Below are 17,052 nucleotides of genomic sequence, written 5' to 3' on the forward strand. Positions count from 1 at the left end.
TGTGATTCTGTTTTAGTTTCAAAGCTACACCAGAAAACCTGTAACCTGCTGGTTTGGTGAAGGTTAAAGATGGAAAAAAAAAGTACTTTTCACTAAACCTTTTTGCTGAAGTAAATTATTAAAAATATTGCTGTAGCCATGGTGTTCTAAGTACATGTGCAAGTTAGAATTTATTGGGACAGCTAGTATTTGCTGCCTTGATCCCAAACCAAATGGGGAAGGGCAGTAGTATAGTTACCTACTTGACACTGGAAAACATGTATTTGAAAGCTTTGTAAGCCTTTTGGTTTGTTGACAGTATAAAAGTTTTCTTTAATATGTACAAGCTCATTAATGCATTGTAACCTTCTGAAGATCCTCTTTTATATTTCATTTATCCTTCCTGTACCTCAGCACCTTGAAAATCATCAAGAACTCTCAATCCACAGCACTGTAACTAACTTCTTTTCTATTAACATTTTTTTCCTTTAATCATATGCTATAAAGAGTTTTACTTTCCCTTGGCAACTTTTAAGCTGTATAGATGGAATCATTACAGTGAGTGATGACATCAAGCCAGGGTGACATGGTGCAATTGATTTTTACTAAATAATTATATGATGAGCTGGAAGAAGGAGGTTTATTAGTCTTAACTCAGCAAGGATTGATTGGGGAAAAGAAAATGACCAATCCGTAGATCAGGTTTCTGCCGGTATAAGAAAATAAGTGACAGCTGCAGAAAAGTGTATAAATCACAGAAAAAAATTATGATAAAAATAAGAGCTATAAACTGCCCTTTAAAATTTCACTGGGTGGCACAGGAAGACTCTTAACAGACCTGAGTCATTTATCTCCATTATGCTTGGGATCCTCTGAGAATAGCAAGGTTGACAAATGATGCCATTACATTTTTTTATTATGTTTAAATGGAGAGAAGATAAGGAGTGTTGTATAAGTATTACTTTCAAGTCATTAGAGGGTTCAGCCTTCAGAAGAAATCCTTGATGTAGCCAGTAAGATAAATAAAGTGTATTTTGCTTTAGCTTTCTGTAGGTAACATGTTGAACAATCAACCATTTTGAAACAAAACTTCTTGTTTGCAGTTTCTAAAGAAAGAAAAATGTATACTACTGGGAAATATCTATTTTTATTACTGTTGTGGATATTCCTGTTTCTTACTGACCTCAAGATACAAGGACCTACCTAAGATGCATCTGAACAGAAATGCAAACTGTAGCGTAATGGCTGTATAATTTCTTTATAAGGACAACTCTTTGCACCTGCCAAGAGGATGCTGTAGTTTCAATGAGGTGTAGAAACCATGAAGGAAGAAGCCCTGCCCAGCTGAGTAGCAGCAGGGAAGATTTCATACATTCTAGTCATTCAAGTCAAAGGAGAGCTAGTATTTACTACTTTGATGCCGAAGAATATGGAGGAGACCATATTCCTACCCTAAGTAATTCCTGCCCAGGTGCATCAGAAGATACCAGAGTGTTCATCAGAGGGCCTTTTTAAAGCCATTTCTCTAACTTTTATCTACATTTTGGCATGTAATAGTTTCTCCAGTGTCAGTGTGTTTGTATTGCTTGGCAATCTCAGCCTGGGAATCGTTCCTTTTGCAGGATTTGGGAGAGCATCACAGCTCCCTGTTCTTTCCATCTACTATCCAGTGGCCAGAAATTGCTGTTCCATATAAGTCAGAGCAAGCGCTCAGCTCTTGAGGGCATTTTGTGATTAATTGGTGCTGCTGGCAGAGAGAGGAATTTTTATGTTCTCCAGAGTGGTCCAGGCTGAGAACCACTGAAGGGCTTCGGTCAGCCAAAGTGAAATTCCTAAATATGATGCATGCCCAAGATCCAAACACATGTAGAGTTCCAGATGCCCTCATCCTCACTGGTTCTCCAGAGACAAGAGCTTAGAAGCATTGGCCAGTGCTCACACAGGCTTTGGGCTTACACTCTTTGGCACCATGCAGCCGCATCCCGAACCGTGTATTTTTGTCTCCTGCCAGAGAGGTGTGAATTCTGTGCCTTTGTATCAGTTCTCAAATCAGCCTCTCTATCTAAACATCTCTTTGACAAGAGATTTTACGGCTGTTCTCAGTGTAGCAGCTGATTTTGTCTCAGGCACCAACAGCAAGTGCCAGCCTTCTGACTCCGGCGCAAATTTGTTCCTGTAACTCTTGGATGTATTCCTCATCACCTGGTCAAGGAGACAGACATTCGCCTTTTTCACCGTAAAATACAGCCCGTTGAAATGGTGTGACCTTGCAAACCTTGAGCTGGCCAAGGGGATTCTAGTGTCAAAATCCTGGAGCACCTGATGTGAAGCTCAAGGACTTGCCCCTACTCTTAACCTTCTTACACCAGATACAAATGAAGTAAATTACCAAGGCTTTGGCTTCCTCTGCATGGTGGCAGGGGCAGTGGTAGTTCTTGGAACTCTGCCTGATGGTGTCTAGTTGTAGGGATCTGTTCAACATTGGGAACGAGTCCTCGGGGTGTTGTTTTGTGACAAAGTGGAGCAGGTCTGATGGGACATGTAAAATGACATTTTGCTTTCAGCCTGTGGAAGCTTTTCCTCAAACTACCTGTTGGAGACAAATGGGCTTGAGATCACTCAGAGCTATCTACTGGTCATTACAGCTGTGGAGAAGGCTTTTTCTGTGTATTTCATGCTGTGCAAAGTTTCTGGAAGAGTTGGTCAAGGTCTTTCGTCCTGTCAGAGACTTCATTCCTCAGCTTTAACATATTTTGTTAACAACTTCAAGGAGCCTAGTTGCCGTCTCAGCCTGCAATGTAAAGGAGGTTCAGGCCCTCCTGACAGATTTCCCCGTATATCATATCCTTGAGAAAAAGAGTTATTTCCTGGAGCTACCCTATATTCTATCCCTAAATTGGCAGGTTTTGCACAGAGAATGACTTTAAGACATCTCATAGAAGAACACTTGTAGGCAGTCAGCATTTCCCTGCCTAGAAGATGTTCTGCTCTGATGTGCAGCTGGTGTTCTGTAGGAATTATTCCTTCTTCCAGTAGTGATGATTTAGACAAACCTGATTCACTGGTTCGATTTGGAATTGAAGCAAAATTATATACATCTCTTAAAAATGGATTTTGGGATAGCTGAAAAAAAAATATCTGATAATGTTCTTTGTAGAGAACTTCTGTGAGAAATCTGAACCTGAAATGCATCCATCAGTGATAATAAATACTGCTTTAACCGATCCAATCCATAATGTCAAGAGCTTTATTCACTTTTCTGTGAAATGTGTCAAAGATAGTGGTCATTCAAAGTATTTCCAAATCACAATGTTTTGATGATGTCTGATTACAATTTGCAATAGATACTGGGTTTGAAGGGCATTTAACAAATGTGTTCAAGACCTATTTAATTACCTGGGAAATTGCAGGCAAGGTGGGTGAAATGAAGCCTGTGTAGATTGTGGGTTTGTTTGTATTCTAAACTTAGAACAAATGTCTTGACTTCAGTGGAACCATTTTGGTGCACCAAAGATCAGAGGTTGGCTTGTATCAGCAGAAGGCTTTGAGAGTCTGATGTGCAGCCATTGTAGCTAGAATCAGTGGCATCAATGTTGACAGTCTCTTGTAAGAATGCCTTTTGATTTAGCAGTACACAATATCTTCCAAGACATTTAACATCTTTATTAAATTATTTATATTCTCTCTTTCTTTTCTGAAGCCTAATGTGTAAAACTGTGGTGTTATGTTAACAGAGGGAGACAGGATGCCACGACAGACAAAATAAGAAAGACGTTTCTGAAAAGGAAGGAAAGTTGAGTACAGATGACTGTGGAATTTTTAGATAGCCAAGCAGAGATCGTTTTTTATTTAGTAGACTTTTTTTTCAGACAAAGCCAAGATTGTTAAGCTCAATCTTCCTACCACAGTTGTTTGGTAAATTGGATTTCTTGCCTTGTTTGCTACTCATTGAGTTAGTGAATCTCAACAAGTAAGACTTGCCAGAGGGTTTTAAAAAATCAGTGGCAGACCCTTGACAAGTACGTTTGTACGTGAGGTACCTTACAAATAACAACAGCAAAAATGGGAGTTGATTACGTCTATACACATGAAAGTTATTTTATTGTATTATCTTGTAGTCTTTGTGGCTTAGATAATGTATTAGATACTTATTGCAGGAGACTGAGGTACAAATTAATTTAAGGAACAGGTAAAAAGAAATGATGTTTTAGCTTAGATGATTGATCACATTAAAGCTACACTTTGGGGTGATACTTACAATACCTTTTCAATCGTATTCATAGCTAGTAGATGGTTTAACAGTGCAAGCCAACGCCTAAGTACTTGAGGAGGGGTTGTTACTATCACAACACAGGCTGACCTCATCCTTAAATTTATGATTTCATCACTGGCCTTGTACAGCTCGTTGAGCTGGTATTTGGAGAAAATCAGTATTGTTGATGTGAAGCTCTCAGGAAAGGGATGTGGCGTTGGGTGTGTTGTTCCCAAATGTGGGAAATGCTCTTCACTATTTGAATGTTGCCTGATTTCCCACCTGGATTTTGTATACTTTGGCTTTCAATTGCCCTACCTAGCTAAGCGACTTTGGCAAGACTGAAGAGCTTTCCTCTCGGGTTTTTTCTCTGTATACATATTTGTAAATCAGAGGCAGTTCTCCTCTTAACCTTCTCTTCCATAAACGAATGAAGCTGACCGCTTCCCTATTCCTATGTAGTGGTGGCACATGTGTATATTAAATAATCTTGTTTACCTTCTCACTCAGAGCACCGTGTGCATGAGCTCATGCTAAACGCAGACTTGAAATGCATGCTAGAAACTGGCATACTATATAGGGATCTTCAATTCATAGAGATTTTTGTAATCTGCTCTGTAGTTGGTTGTTAAGTAGCTTGCTGAGCAATAAATAGATTTGTAGACTGCTAATACTTAAGCTCAGACATCACTCAGCATTAACACATCCTGGCAAAACCAATGCCTTACTGGTCTGTATTCATTTTATGCCTCGCTGTGCAGTAGCACTGGCTTTACAAGGGCTCCGCACCACCCTAAAGCGACTTGGAAAGAAATGAGCACAGTATTCTCTGCCTTGCAGACCACACCGTTAAGTATTGATGAAGAAGATAGCTGTTCTTATGAGTAATAATGTCACATTTTAGTGGTTAAAAAGTAACCCAAATCATCAGAAAACTCCTTAATGTTTTTCTCATGTATGCTGCTGGTCACTGAATGGCATTTTTGTTCAAATGCATCTTTTGAAATATTTCTGCATCTTTTAGTTCATAAATATTTCAGCCAGATTTCATTTATTGTACTATCCTTGAAACCCTTTGTCTCTTTCCTTGGAAAGTACAAGAGGGATATAAGTTACTGTGTTTTAATGAGTAGTATTATGTTGATAGCATCTTTCTTCACCCCACCCCCAAGTATCACAGACTCTTTCCGTACTGTCTGCCCTTTGCTGGGGGGATATCAGGATACACAGTTTTTTTTCTATTTCATGTCCATAGTCCTGAGAGTTGATGGTAATCTTCAAAGAGGCTCATGTAGTCTGGTGGAAGTCAAAAGACAAATCCTGATGATTTTCCAGTTTCTCTGGGGTTGCAGGCACTTGGGAGGAGACAGACTTCTTCAGAAACACCAGGTTTTTCACTCACCCAAGTTCATATAAAATACCAGACAAACTCAAAATTAATACCTTTTATTACAGAAAAGCACAAAGTGATGTTCTTGAATGCACAACAGGGAACAAGGTCTGAAAGACACAAACCGCAAAAATGCAGTTGCAGTTACAAAACTGCACCTCCAGCTCGTTTTTAATGCTAAAGCCACTCTGTGAGGCTGCTTGACTTCATGGAGTGATCCGCAGCAAAGCTGGCCTGCAGTGTCGCTGCCTGCAGGAGTGGGAATGGGAATGCGATGAGGGGCATGCCTTTGGCCAGCGTGGCTGCCCAGGGCTGCATAAACCCAAACCCTATCTGGGGTAGTCACCTAAGGGGATAGTGATCTTTTCTCAGCTTTGGCCTGTTACTTTATAGTTCCCTAGGTAGAGTCCGTCTCATATTTTGGAAATTTGTACATGAGCAACTTCATACATCTAGGCTTTTGAAGGGATATCAGCATTAAAGGAGCTAATCCTTGTACCAAAATTACTCATTTATGGCATAAATATATAATTTAAATAAAAAATATAAATAAAAAAATTAAGGAGTAACTGAGTATGTCTAACTAGGGTTTGGTTTTCATAATGTTACATATAAACAGTATTATATGCTTTTGCCATCCATATTATCCACACGTAGATTGCAAATATACATGTTTTCTACTTCTCCCAAACTCAAAAAAATTGTGGAAGTGGTGCTGTTCCTAAGCGTTACTCACTGTAACAGCACTTACACAGCCAGACTTTCTCCAGACTTTCTCCTTAGCATACTTCTCTCAGGGAAGAGCTGTCTTTGGAGCTCAGGTTTGAGGGCATCATAAGAATCGTTCCTTCTCTCCATGACTAGTGGTGGTGACAGTAGGAAATGATAACTTCAGAGTTAATTCAGCAATACATGCATACTCGTCTTTCAGCAAGATCCTTGCTCTGTGAATAGAGGAGAATAACTAGTTCTCTCCAAGGGTGTTTTGCACCTTTCTGCCATTAAGATGTACTCCGGCACAAGAAAAATTTTGAGCACTTGGTAAAATCAACTTTTTTTTGTAACCATTTGCATGGTTCTAAATAAATATTTTAAGAGTACCTTGATTACAGTAACTACAGCTTGATTATTTAAAGTTTTACATCTGTATTTGACTACTGTGTGATGTACCAAAATGTAAAATGCTCAAATTTCATTTGCATGTCATTTAAAAGGAGATCTCAAAGTTTAATCTCTTCAGGACTATTTAACCAAAGGAAGACTTGAACTTCCTAAAAATACTAACTGAGTATGCATGTAAGAGACTGTGCTATTCCAGCTGGATGGAACATCCCAAATTTAGATCTATTGAACCTTTGTATCCCTTCAGAACCTTGCAACCCAGTCCTCACGGTGCGCTCTGTTTTTTCTCTCCCCAGGGATGCGACAAGGTAATGACTTTGGCACACAGTATCGCTCGGCCATCTACACGTTTTCTCAGGAACAGCTGGAAGCTGCCTTGAGATCTAAGGAAGAATATCAAAAGGTAACAATCGGGCAGGGCATGGAATGGCTTCACATACGAGCAGAGGTCAAAGATGTTGCCAGTTAGCACAAAATCGTTCCTTGTGCTGTGCATTGTCTGCATTTGCTACTGGAGCTCCTCATTCCTAGACTGAACCTGCAGCGTATTTGCTTTAAATTCCAACTTTTATGAAATGCTTTTTTTTTTTTTTTTTTTTTTTTTTTGGTGTGAGTCATTTTGTAACTGCAGAAATAAAAACAGTTACTTGTGCAGAGATGTTTTCAATCTCTTAAAGAAGTTTTTTTATGTGGGTGCACCAGAGCAGAAAGTCTGTGATCTTACAGCTATTCAACTGTACCTAGACCCCATAGTCTGAAGGTTGCACCCAAAATCTCAGACCCAAGAGTTCCTGAATGCTGGGAGAAAGTCCTGATCAATATTCAAGCCTGGTAACTCAGGATCACCCACCCGCTGCTTATAAGATGCTTCTATCAAGCCATTCCGTAAATGTCTTTGATTAAATGTGACAGCCTATGACTTTGTAAGACTATTTGTTTTGACACTAGGATTTGTACGAGAGAAGATCGACCATTTCCCTTTCTATACACAGTCCTGGTTTTCAGTGGAGATGGATTCTGTCTCTTCCCTGCCACATAAGCTATTATTTAACTAAAGGCAGAGGAATTAGTGTCCTGTAGTGTTGCTGCATTGTGACTACTGTCTGATCTGCCTAGTGGTCTTGTCAGTGCAAGATCCAGATTCTACAGCAGAGATATGTTCATTCTTATAACTTGTATGAAAAAAACCACCTCCTTACCTAGGGCATCAGGCTGGTAAATAGTAACTATTAACTAGTGCTAAAAGAATATCAGCTTTTATGCATTCACTTACACTATGACTTCACTAAAGTGTTATGTTAAAGCACCAGGGGGTATGGTGAATATTTAACGTTAAGAATAAACAACTCCTTTTTGAAGAGTGAGGGTACGTCAGTCAGAAGCATCTACCGAGGTCTGAAAGGGAGGTGTGTGTGCTGAGGTCCTGTGTGGCAGTTTGGTTTTCATAAATGTGTGTATGACTTTGGTGGGCTGACCTATGTGTGCACTGGTAGGGCTGGTTTCTACATGCAGTTGTCATGATTTTGCATGCAAAGAGATGCTCTGAACTGCAAGTAACCAATTTGCAAGTCATTCTTAGCAGTGTGGTAACTGTGCATGTAAATTAAGCGTTCCATGACATATGTATTTTCTCATGAGTAGCTGATCACATGGGGATAAGTCAGTCTCACAGGGGTTTACCTTTGTTAACAGAGTGGTTTCTGAAGGTTCGGTATTTGTACTTGTCATGCAGAACTTCCTTCTACTCATTGTTTACCTGAGATCCATTGCTTTTCCTAATTGATTTTGTTCATTTTTGTTAGTGTCTGCTGACCAGTATCACACTGTAAATCTTACAGCTTTCAGTTTGCTTTGCCAACTCTTACTATTCTCTGCTGTTATTTGTCATTAAATTAATACTAACTTGAAAGCAAAATTATGATGTAGGAGGTTGCAATATGATATTACAGAAATTTCCATCATCAAATAGATTTTCTTAATGGCACAATTTAAAATTTACCTACTTTGAAGTCTATCACCATTTGAAAAGCGTGTATAATTAGTACATTTATATAATTAGGCACAACTCTGTAAGCAATCACATGTGAAGGAAGGGACTGTGCTGCCAACTAAAGAAACACAGCAAATATGTGCTAAAAATCCTAGAGGATATGTGATTTCTATGTATTATTAACAATAATATCTGCAGTATTACCTACTGTGGTACTGCAGTAGCATAGAGTGGTTGTATGGGAAACATACTGAGCAAACAGTATGTTCAGGAATCCCTTTTCATATTAAATGTTTTGCATTACATTAATGTAAATATAATACAACCACTTTCCTTATTATTGCAGTAATATAAAATAAATACTGAGCTCTTCTGGCAGTGACAAGTGCGTATCTGTGCACCTGATAATGACAGATAAAAACATGCGGGGATGGCATGACACTTGATTTGTCCATGATAAGCAGTGATGCATACACGGAACGGGGGAAGGACTAGCAAATACTGGGAGCACAATAACTGCAGTAAGTGTGAATGACTTGGAGGGGTTTGGCACAGCAAATGAATAAAAACAAAATGTAGTTTGTTTGTTTGTTTGCTGAATAATTGTGCATGTGCTCGTAGATGTCTTCTTGAGCTAAGGACCTGGAAGAGAGTGAAGAGTTGCCTTCAAAAGAAAACAATGTGTTTGCTGGATGAGTTTTTTTCATAAAGACGGGTATGGTTGTTAACTTAAAGGAAACATTTTTCTTCTCTTGAGGATAGAAACCATCCAGTCCCAAGGTTTAGCTCATGAATTCCTGCCTCCGAGGCAGGCTAGCCTGAAGCGCTAGCTCCTTTCTAGAAGTCAGATAGCAAGAGTTCAGCCCTGTCTACATTCAGGGAGCAGTACGGGCTGAGAGGAGCAGATCTGTAGAACAAAACAGCGTGTGCTGAGGACCCCAAGCAAGCTGCATGCATTTGGAGAGGGTTTGCTCTTAGAAGCTGTAGTTTGTTCCTGGGAACCACGTGGCATAACAGGTAGAAGGCAGTGGAGCATGTCTGGCTTAACTCCATCAAAAGGAATTGGGTTCACCCAGTGTGCCCAGGTGGCCGAGGCCAGCGGCACCCTGGCTGGTGTCAGCGATGGCGTGGCCAGCAGGGCCGGGGCAGGGACCGTCCCCCTGCGCTGGGCACCGGTGCGGCCGCCCCTCGAGCCCTGGGGTCCGTTCTGGCCCCTCACTCCCAGACAGAGCTTGGGGGGCCGGAGCGTGTCCAGAGCCGGGCAGGGGGCTGGGGCAGGGGCTGGGGCACCAGTCTGATGGGGGGGCTGGGGGGTCAGCCTGGAGAGGAGGGGGCTCGGGGGGGACCCGATCGCTCCCTACAGCTGCCTGGGAGGGGGCTGCAGCCAGGGGGGTCGGTCTCTGCTCCCAGGTCACAAGCGACAGGACAAGGGGAAATAGCCTCAAATTGAGCCAGGGTAGTTTTAGGTCGGAGATTAGGAAAATTGTCTTCACCAAACAGGTGGTCAAGCATGGCACAGGCTGCCCAGGGAGGTGGTGGAGTCCCCATCCCTGGAGGGATTTAAAAGACGTGTAGATGTGGCAGTTGGGGACATGGGTTAGTGGTGGGCTTGGCAGTGCTGGGTTTACGGTTGGACTCGATGCTCTTAAAGGTCTTTTCCAACCTAAGTGATTCTATGATTCCCTGATCCCAAGACCACTCTGATGTGAACCAAAGCACGTTAAGTGACAATGATCAGGAGATTTATTACAAAGGCATCACTTCTGCTCCACACTGAAACACTAACATCGCTGACACCTTTAGGGTCATGCTGTGCTCCAGTGGAGGAATACTCTAGTTTAAAGCACACCATGTCCCTAGCACCATCAGGCTGTGATGGAGGGTCCTGATGTGCACTGAGCCCAAGGATCCTGCAGGGTTACATCTATTTTAAATTGTGAAACTTGTTGCTGATTCATGCAGCTGTTTTGACAGCTGAGAAATGACGATACAGCGATGAATATGCATTGAGCCATGCGTCTTTAGCTGTTGATGGAGCTGATTGCATCCAGTCAAGAGTCGGCTAGTGGTAATATATATTATAATACAATAGTGCTGCTGGTAAATTGTAACACAATGTAAGTGTAATCAGAAAAACATAAAATGAGGGCCAGAGCTTGGTGAAAGTACTGGGAATGAGCTGTTCCATCAGTTTTGCCGGGAGCTGAAGTTTTTTAATACAGTTGAACCTGAGGTTACTCAATTTTCAAGACAGTTGCTAGGCTGGATTTGGTTTTCAGATGAATTATCTAGGCAATAATCCAAATAGTGAAATCAGGGTGGGAATAAGTTTGTATTTATTTTTTTCTGAATCAGAGGCTGGTATTTGTTTTGTCAAGCACTAACACTGGGTCTTCAGGCTCCAAGAATATACTCACACCCCACACACCCCCACCGCGTTTGGTTTATGTTAAAGTAACATCCCAAAAATGCCAGCATCTCTGCATCCTCGTGTGTGACAGCACTGACAGTGCGCATTATGCACAGAGAGCAAAATGCAGCTCTATTACTTTGTCACAAAAGCAAATATTTGGCAGGAGAAGATACTTCCACAAAGCAACTAAAGGGCTTCTCCATGAATTATTATGAATGAATGGAGTCATGATCTCTTGACAGAGGTGTTGGGTGATGTGAGCACGTAATAAGCTCCGGATTTGTTATAGGCAGGAGAAGCTGGTGGGGAGTTTTGCTGTCATTTGCTCTTACAGTTGTAATCTGGAGAGAATAATAAGAACTCAAAGAGACAGGAGTATAGTAATGTTGAGATTTTATGAAGACATTAAAAATGATGCCTTTACTAAAGTCCGGAGAACCGGAATGGAGAGTTTTTTTACTGAATGTATAGGAAATGTAGATGAAGCACAGAAGTACCTTTTTTATTGCTTAGAAATGGATGGAACTTTGCTAGAAGTAACGTAATACTTTTTTTTTTTTTTATGATTTGGGCTGTAAGGCTATAATCTCGGAAAGTTTCTCTGCAGGAGTAGATTGCGATGCTGATAGAAATCCTCTCTGAAATCTAAACCAGCTGGTCAACAGATTGAGAAAACAAATCAAATAAAAAATATATGCACCAAAGCCAGTACTACAAAGAAAAAGGAAAAAAAAGAAAGAAGCAATGCTAATTGTTTGCTTTGGGGCCTGTAGATATGTTTAAGAAGTTCAAAAAGTATTTTTTTTTTTAAGTTTTTTTGTAAGTGGAGGTGAAGAGATTAAATTATAAAATTAAAATTTGATATAAATATAAAAAATCCAGGCAACTGAAACTAACCCATTGCCCAATCTGCTAGTCTGGAGAACGGTCTTTTTGTGGAAGTGTCAGGACCTACAAAACCATGGGTGGGTAGAGTTTCTGGAGTTCTTGAAGGGAACAGTGAACGATGATCAGAGGAGAGACTGGATCACAGTGCGGTTGTGGCAAATATGTTTTTGTGAAGGTCTGAAGAGGATGCTCAGTTAAATGATTGAATTATCTTTGAATTGGTCAAATAGTAATTTTTCTTTGCATTTTGTCAAATATTTTCTGTTAATTTAACAAAAGGCTTCACCTAGAAAACATGAATTTGACCAAACATGTAATTTTTTTTTTTTTAATCAAGCAACTAAAAGGATTACTATGCTGGACTAAATTCCCTATTGGTATAACTCCACAAGAGCCAATACATTTGTACAGTGGGTAGTTTTCTCCATATGCTTTATTGCATATGTACTCGCATGCAGCTGGGAAGGGAATCTCTCAACTGTAACTTCAAATGTAATGTTTGGTTTTGCAGATGTAGGTACTGGAGCATCTGAACCTCGAAGCACCATTGGTTTGTCTCTGTGATTCTGTTTTTTTGGTTGTGCATGGGGTCTACAGTGATGGGGTTTTCTGGGGGGGTGGTGGAGAGAGGAGAGTGCGGGGTAGGTTTTTTGGTTTGGTTTGTTATTTCTTTTTACTTTTAAAGGTCTGAACAGTTACCTGATAAACTATGGATGACCATGGGAAGAATGTTATTTTACACAGTTGTGGATTTACAGTGCTATCATTCATCTAAATATGAGGCAAAACTTTGAGGGTGCCGGAGCACGGGGACAGGCTGCCCAGAGAGGCTGTGCAGTCTCCTTCTCTGGGGACATCCAGAGCCCGCCTGGATGTGATCCTGTGCAGCTGCTGTAGGAGAGCCTGCTTGAGCAGGGTGGGCTGGGTGGGCTCCAGGAGTCCCTTCCAACCCCGACCATTCTGTGACCCTGTGATTTGCAATAGCCAACTTTTCGGTGTGGCTGCAATTACATGACAGTACTCCTGATCCTGAACCTGCTCAGAGAAGATCTGGGAACATGCTGAATTAACACAGATACTGGCTTCGGCATTTGGCATGAAGCCCCTCTGTGGTGGGCTAGTCAGATGCCATGTCTTAGCCAAGAGCTGAACATTACCTGCTGGCCAGGTGATGTTATTTCTTTGTGAAGCAGAAGCGCTTGGACGAGCAGTGCCAGGCTCCACTGAAAGGGCTCAGCTAACCGCTGACCTGGGAGCTCACACTGACCCCAGATGGAGTGGGTGCTCAGCCATGGGACATGTCCCCAGGGCCTGATTCAGTTGCTAGTGCCGTTGGGGAAGTCTGGCATATCTCAGCTGACCTCCACCTGCCACACTACAACGTACAAATATCCCTCAGGGACGATACCGTACCTGCCAGCCCCGTGTGGATCTCCAAAATGCCTCGGGCCCCTCAGACAGGGCTAAATGCCTAGATTGAGGAAGCTGGTGCTAGGCACACCCTGACCTGGCATGGCTGTAATGGGAGTCCTGGTACCCAGTGCACATGTGTACCTCGCCAGGTGTCGTGGTTTAACCCCAGCCGGTAACTGAGCACCACACAGCCGCTCGCTCACTCCCTCCCCACCTCCCAGAGGGATGGGGAGGAGGATTGGGAAGAGATGTAAAACTCAACCATTTAATAATTAAAATAATTATTTAAATAATAATTAATAACAACAACTATAATGAAGAGGAGGGAGAAGTGGAGAGAAATAAAAGGCAAAGGGAAGGGGTGAAGGAAGACAAGCGATGCACAATATAACTGCTCACGACCCCTGAGTGATGCCCACCCAGTCCCCCAGCAGTGACGGGTAGCCCCTGGCCAACTTCCCCCAGTTTATATACCGAGCATGACATCCCATGGTATGGAACATCTCTTGGGCTAGCTGGGGCCAGCTGTCCTGGCCGTGTCCCCTCCCAGGTCCTTGTGCCCCCCAGCCCTCTCGCTGGCAGGGCTGGAGAGCTGAGAACTCCTTGACTTAGTATAAACATCACCCAGCAGCAACTAAACCCATCTGTTACCAACAGTATTCTCACACCAAATCCAAAACACAGCGCTGCACCAGCTACTAAGAAGAAAATTAACCCTTTTGCAGCTGAACCCAGGACAGCAGGTACCATCCAGGCTGGTGGGGGGTGGGTGCATTCTGCAGGCTGAGGCGGGCAGGGAATTGACCCTGGCCAGCAGTGGGTGCAACAGTCTCTGCAGCTCAGCAGCTGAACAGATAGTGCCAAGCTTTCGTGAACTTGCTGCGGGATGGTGTGGGAGCAAACCCTCAGCTGCCAACCCAAGACCTTTATATTTGGTATCGTAGAAAAGAGATTTCAAAGCTGGAGTTTCCTGGCCAGTGCAATGAGCTTTGGAGCAGCGATCTGCGAGGAAACAAAGCGGTCAGGATTGTATTTATCAGGGCTGGAGGAAAGGCTGTGTACAGCCCTGCGGGATCGACAGTTCTGAGTTTTTAATTGCATGAAGGAACGCCTTGCAGAGTGAAGTTACAACACGCAACTGTGTTACCATGTAATGTGTTGTGTGAGTGTAGAACATGCTTTGCTTGGGAGACAGTTTTACACATCATTTTTGGCTGGCAAAAGTTAAATAACTCTTTAAAAAGTAGGTTGTTGTTATTAAAGCAATACAATAGAGTTGATAAAAAAATAACACCTGCTTACTCCTCTTCAAATCATGTCTATTTAGAGATTTACATATGGAATTATCTTTGCTTCACTCTGATGTGAGTAGTAGCTACTTGATTCCTGCCTGATGGCGGTAGTTCTTATGAAAATAAGCAAACCTGATCTGATAAGCTAAGCCATTATTTGTTTTGTAATCACTCATCTGTGCTACAGAGATACCCTTTTTATGTTCGTCCCTCTCTGAGAAAGCTGCATTCAGCTACAGATGAGGAGGTTTTGTGTGAACAGTTGCTAAGTCTTTTCATATTACCTAAACGGCAGAAAATTTGACTGCTTTGTCACCCCAAGAAAATTTGGTCACCTTGCAGCAGAAAAATAGCGCAAAACTAATACACACTTTTGACTGCGTTTCTTGATGACTGTGGCAACAAGATAAAAGCTTTAATGGCATGAGCTTAGGAGACTGTAGTTGGCTTCTTCGAGTTTCTTACAATAAATATGTCTGTGAGATGACGTGTCCCATAGTCAACGCGCATTAACAACCCACTTGTTCTTTCTTTGTTGAATTCATGCTCAAATGCATCTATATGATGCATTTATAAAGTTTTTTGGTTCTCTGCTGTGTCTATTTTTTTCTACCTTTTTGATAGGGAATTCTGTTGCGACAGACGTGGTCAGAGCCCTGTGATTTTCTTTGCAGCCATGATGTATGTCAGTTTGCTCGATATTATAGTTCTTGTTCACCTGACTTTCCTTTCTTGATAAAGTTTCCTATGTTTCTGTGCTGTCAATCTCATCTCATGCTGTGGGAGGAAAAACATCTTAGTATCAGCACCAAGGTGACTTTATTTTGAAACAGTGAAATGTATAGGATGTGTATGTCCATATGGAAACACAAATGAGCATCCCCAGAAAGCACAGGAGGACTAAGGACACCCCTCAGAATTCACTGAGGCAGAGAAGTGCCACCATCCTAGCTGAGTGCAGTATGCTACCACTTGCATACGATTCCTGTTCCCTTGGATGCAGCAGCAGCAGCACACGTTGCTTGCTTTTATCAGTGCTGAAGAAGGCAAGCTCTTTTTTTATTTTAGCTTTTGATTCTGCATATATACTGTATGTTTGATCAAAGGCCAGGCATTTCACTTAGCCCTTTGACTGCTGCAAATATAGCTAATCATGCATTTGAAATTAGAGCTATGAACAACATTATGAATCCATACTTTATATTTTACAATCATTTTTTCATCTGGGAGGTCACGGAGTTCAGCAAAGAAGCCATTTGCTTTATTGTACTGTGTATGTGAAGCCAGTGCTTCAAGCTAACGCTTATATTGGACATTTAAACTAGTATTAGAAATTGCCCTACAATAAACTAACGCAAATATCAAATAGATTTGACTCCAGGAATGGGTTGTAAAGAAAACATTTCCTGCGTTGTATTGCTTGCTCTGTTCAGCTTGCCAGTGATGTAAAAACATCCTAAATTTGTCTAGACATCAACTTTTCATCTTGTTAGGCAGATGAATTCTCAGTCTTCAGGGCAGATGTCCATGCTGATCCAGAAGATGAAAATTTAAAGGGTTAAGTTGACTTGCCTACAGGAGTCTAGTGTCGTGTGAGATGTCCTACCCTATCTGACCTGGCCTCCAGCTGCTGCTCCAGCTGGGCACAGGCCTCCTGTGGGTCCTCGGTCATGCCACTGGTAAGGCAACGTGGTGGAGATGTAGTGATACCAACGCGTTGGAGCTAAATACCTTTACACCAGCCTCTAAGTGCATTCCCACGTGGTTCAATGGCATCTAGGATCATTCTGAGGAGCTTCTAGTTCAGGCTTTTGACTTCCTTGATCTTGATTATGCATTTGTTACAGCATTCTCAAAGTTTCACAAGCATATTAAATGTCAGAAGCATAAATTTGATAATTATATTAATAATTATGGTTTAAGTGTACACAGTGATTTACAGGGAAGAGGATATAGTTCCTTCTCTTAAGGAAGCTCTCAAGGAGCTTAGTTTAACTAAGAGATTAGTAACGGGGGGACATAATAAAACAGTCTAGAAGTTGTTCAAGGCAAAAGAAAGAGGATTATAATTAACTGTTGCTGTTCTGTATCAGATCTTTTTGTCTTTGGGTTAAATGTAGCCTTTAAAACTGACTTGTGCAAAAATTCCCAGGAAACAAAAGCTGAGAATTCCTCTTAAGATGTGTTGAGTCTCAAAATGTGTTGAGAGTGTTGTGTCTTAATTCTGCTCTGGCCTTTGAATCCATCCATGTTCAGGTGAAAGATAAACTTACAGTGGGACTCTCTGCACTGCTCCGCAGAGTGCAAGAGGAG

The 17,052-nt window shown here is 41.7% G+C and overlaps 1 protein-coding gene across 2 annotated transcripts in view; it reads left to right on the plus strand.

The window, feature by feature from the left end:
• MSRA (methionine sulfoxide reductase A) overlaps positions 1-17,052 on the plus strand; it is a 293,020-nt gene that overhangs the window by 190,227 nt on the left and 85,741 nt on the right. For both annotated transcript variants that reach the window (XM_055811302.1, XM_055811301.1), the window contains one exon: positions 7,040-7,146. In XM_055811302.1, the coding sequence (XP_055667277.1) occupies positions 7,040-7,146 (107 nt within the window). The remainder of the gene's footprint in view (positions 1-7,039; positions 7,147-17,052) is intronic.

Source organism: Falco peregrinus, chromosome 7 (genome assembly GCF_023634155.1).
Source record: "Falco peregrinus isolate bFalPer1 chromosome 7, bFalPer1.pri, whole genome shotgun sequence".
Taxonomy (NCBI): domain Eukaryota; kingdom Metazoa; phylum Chordata; class Aves; order Falconiformes; family Falconidae; genus Falco; species Falco peregrinus.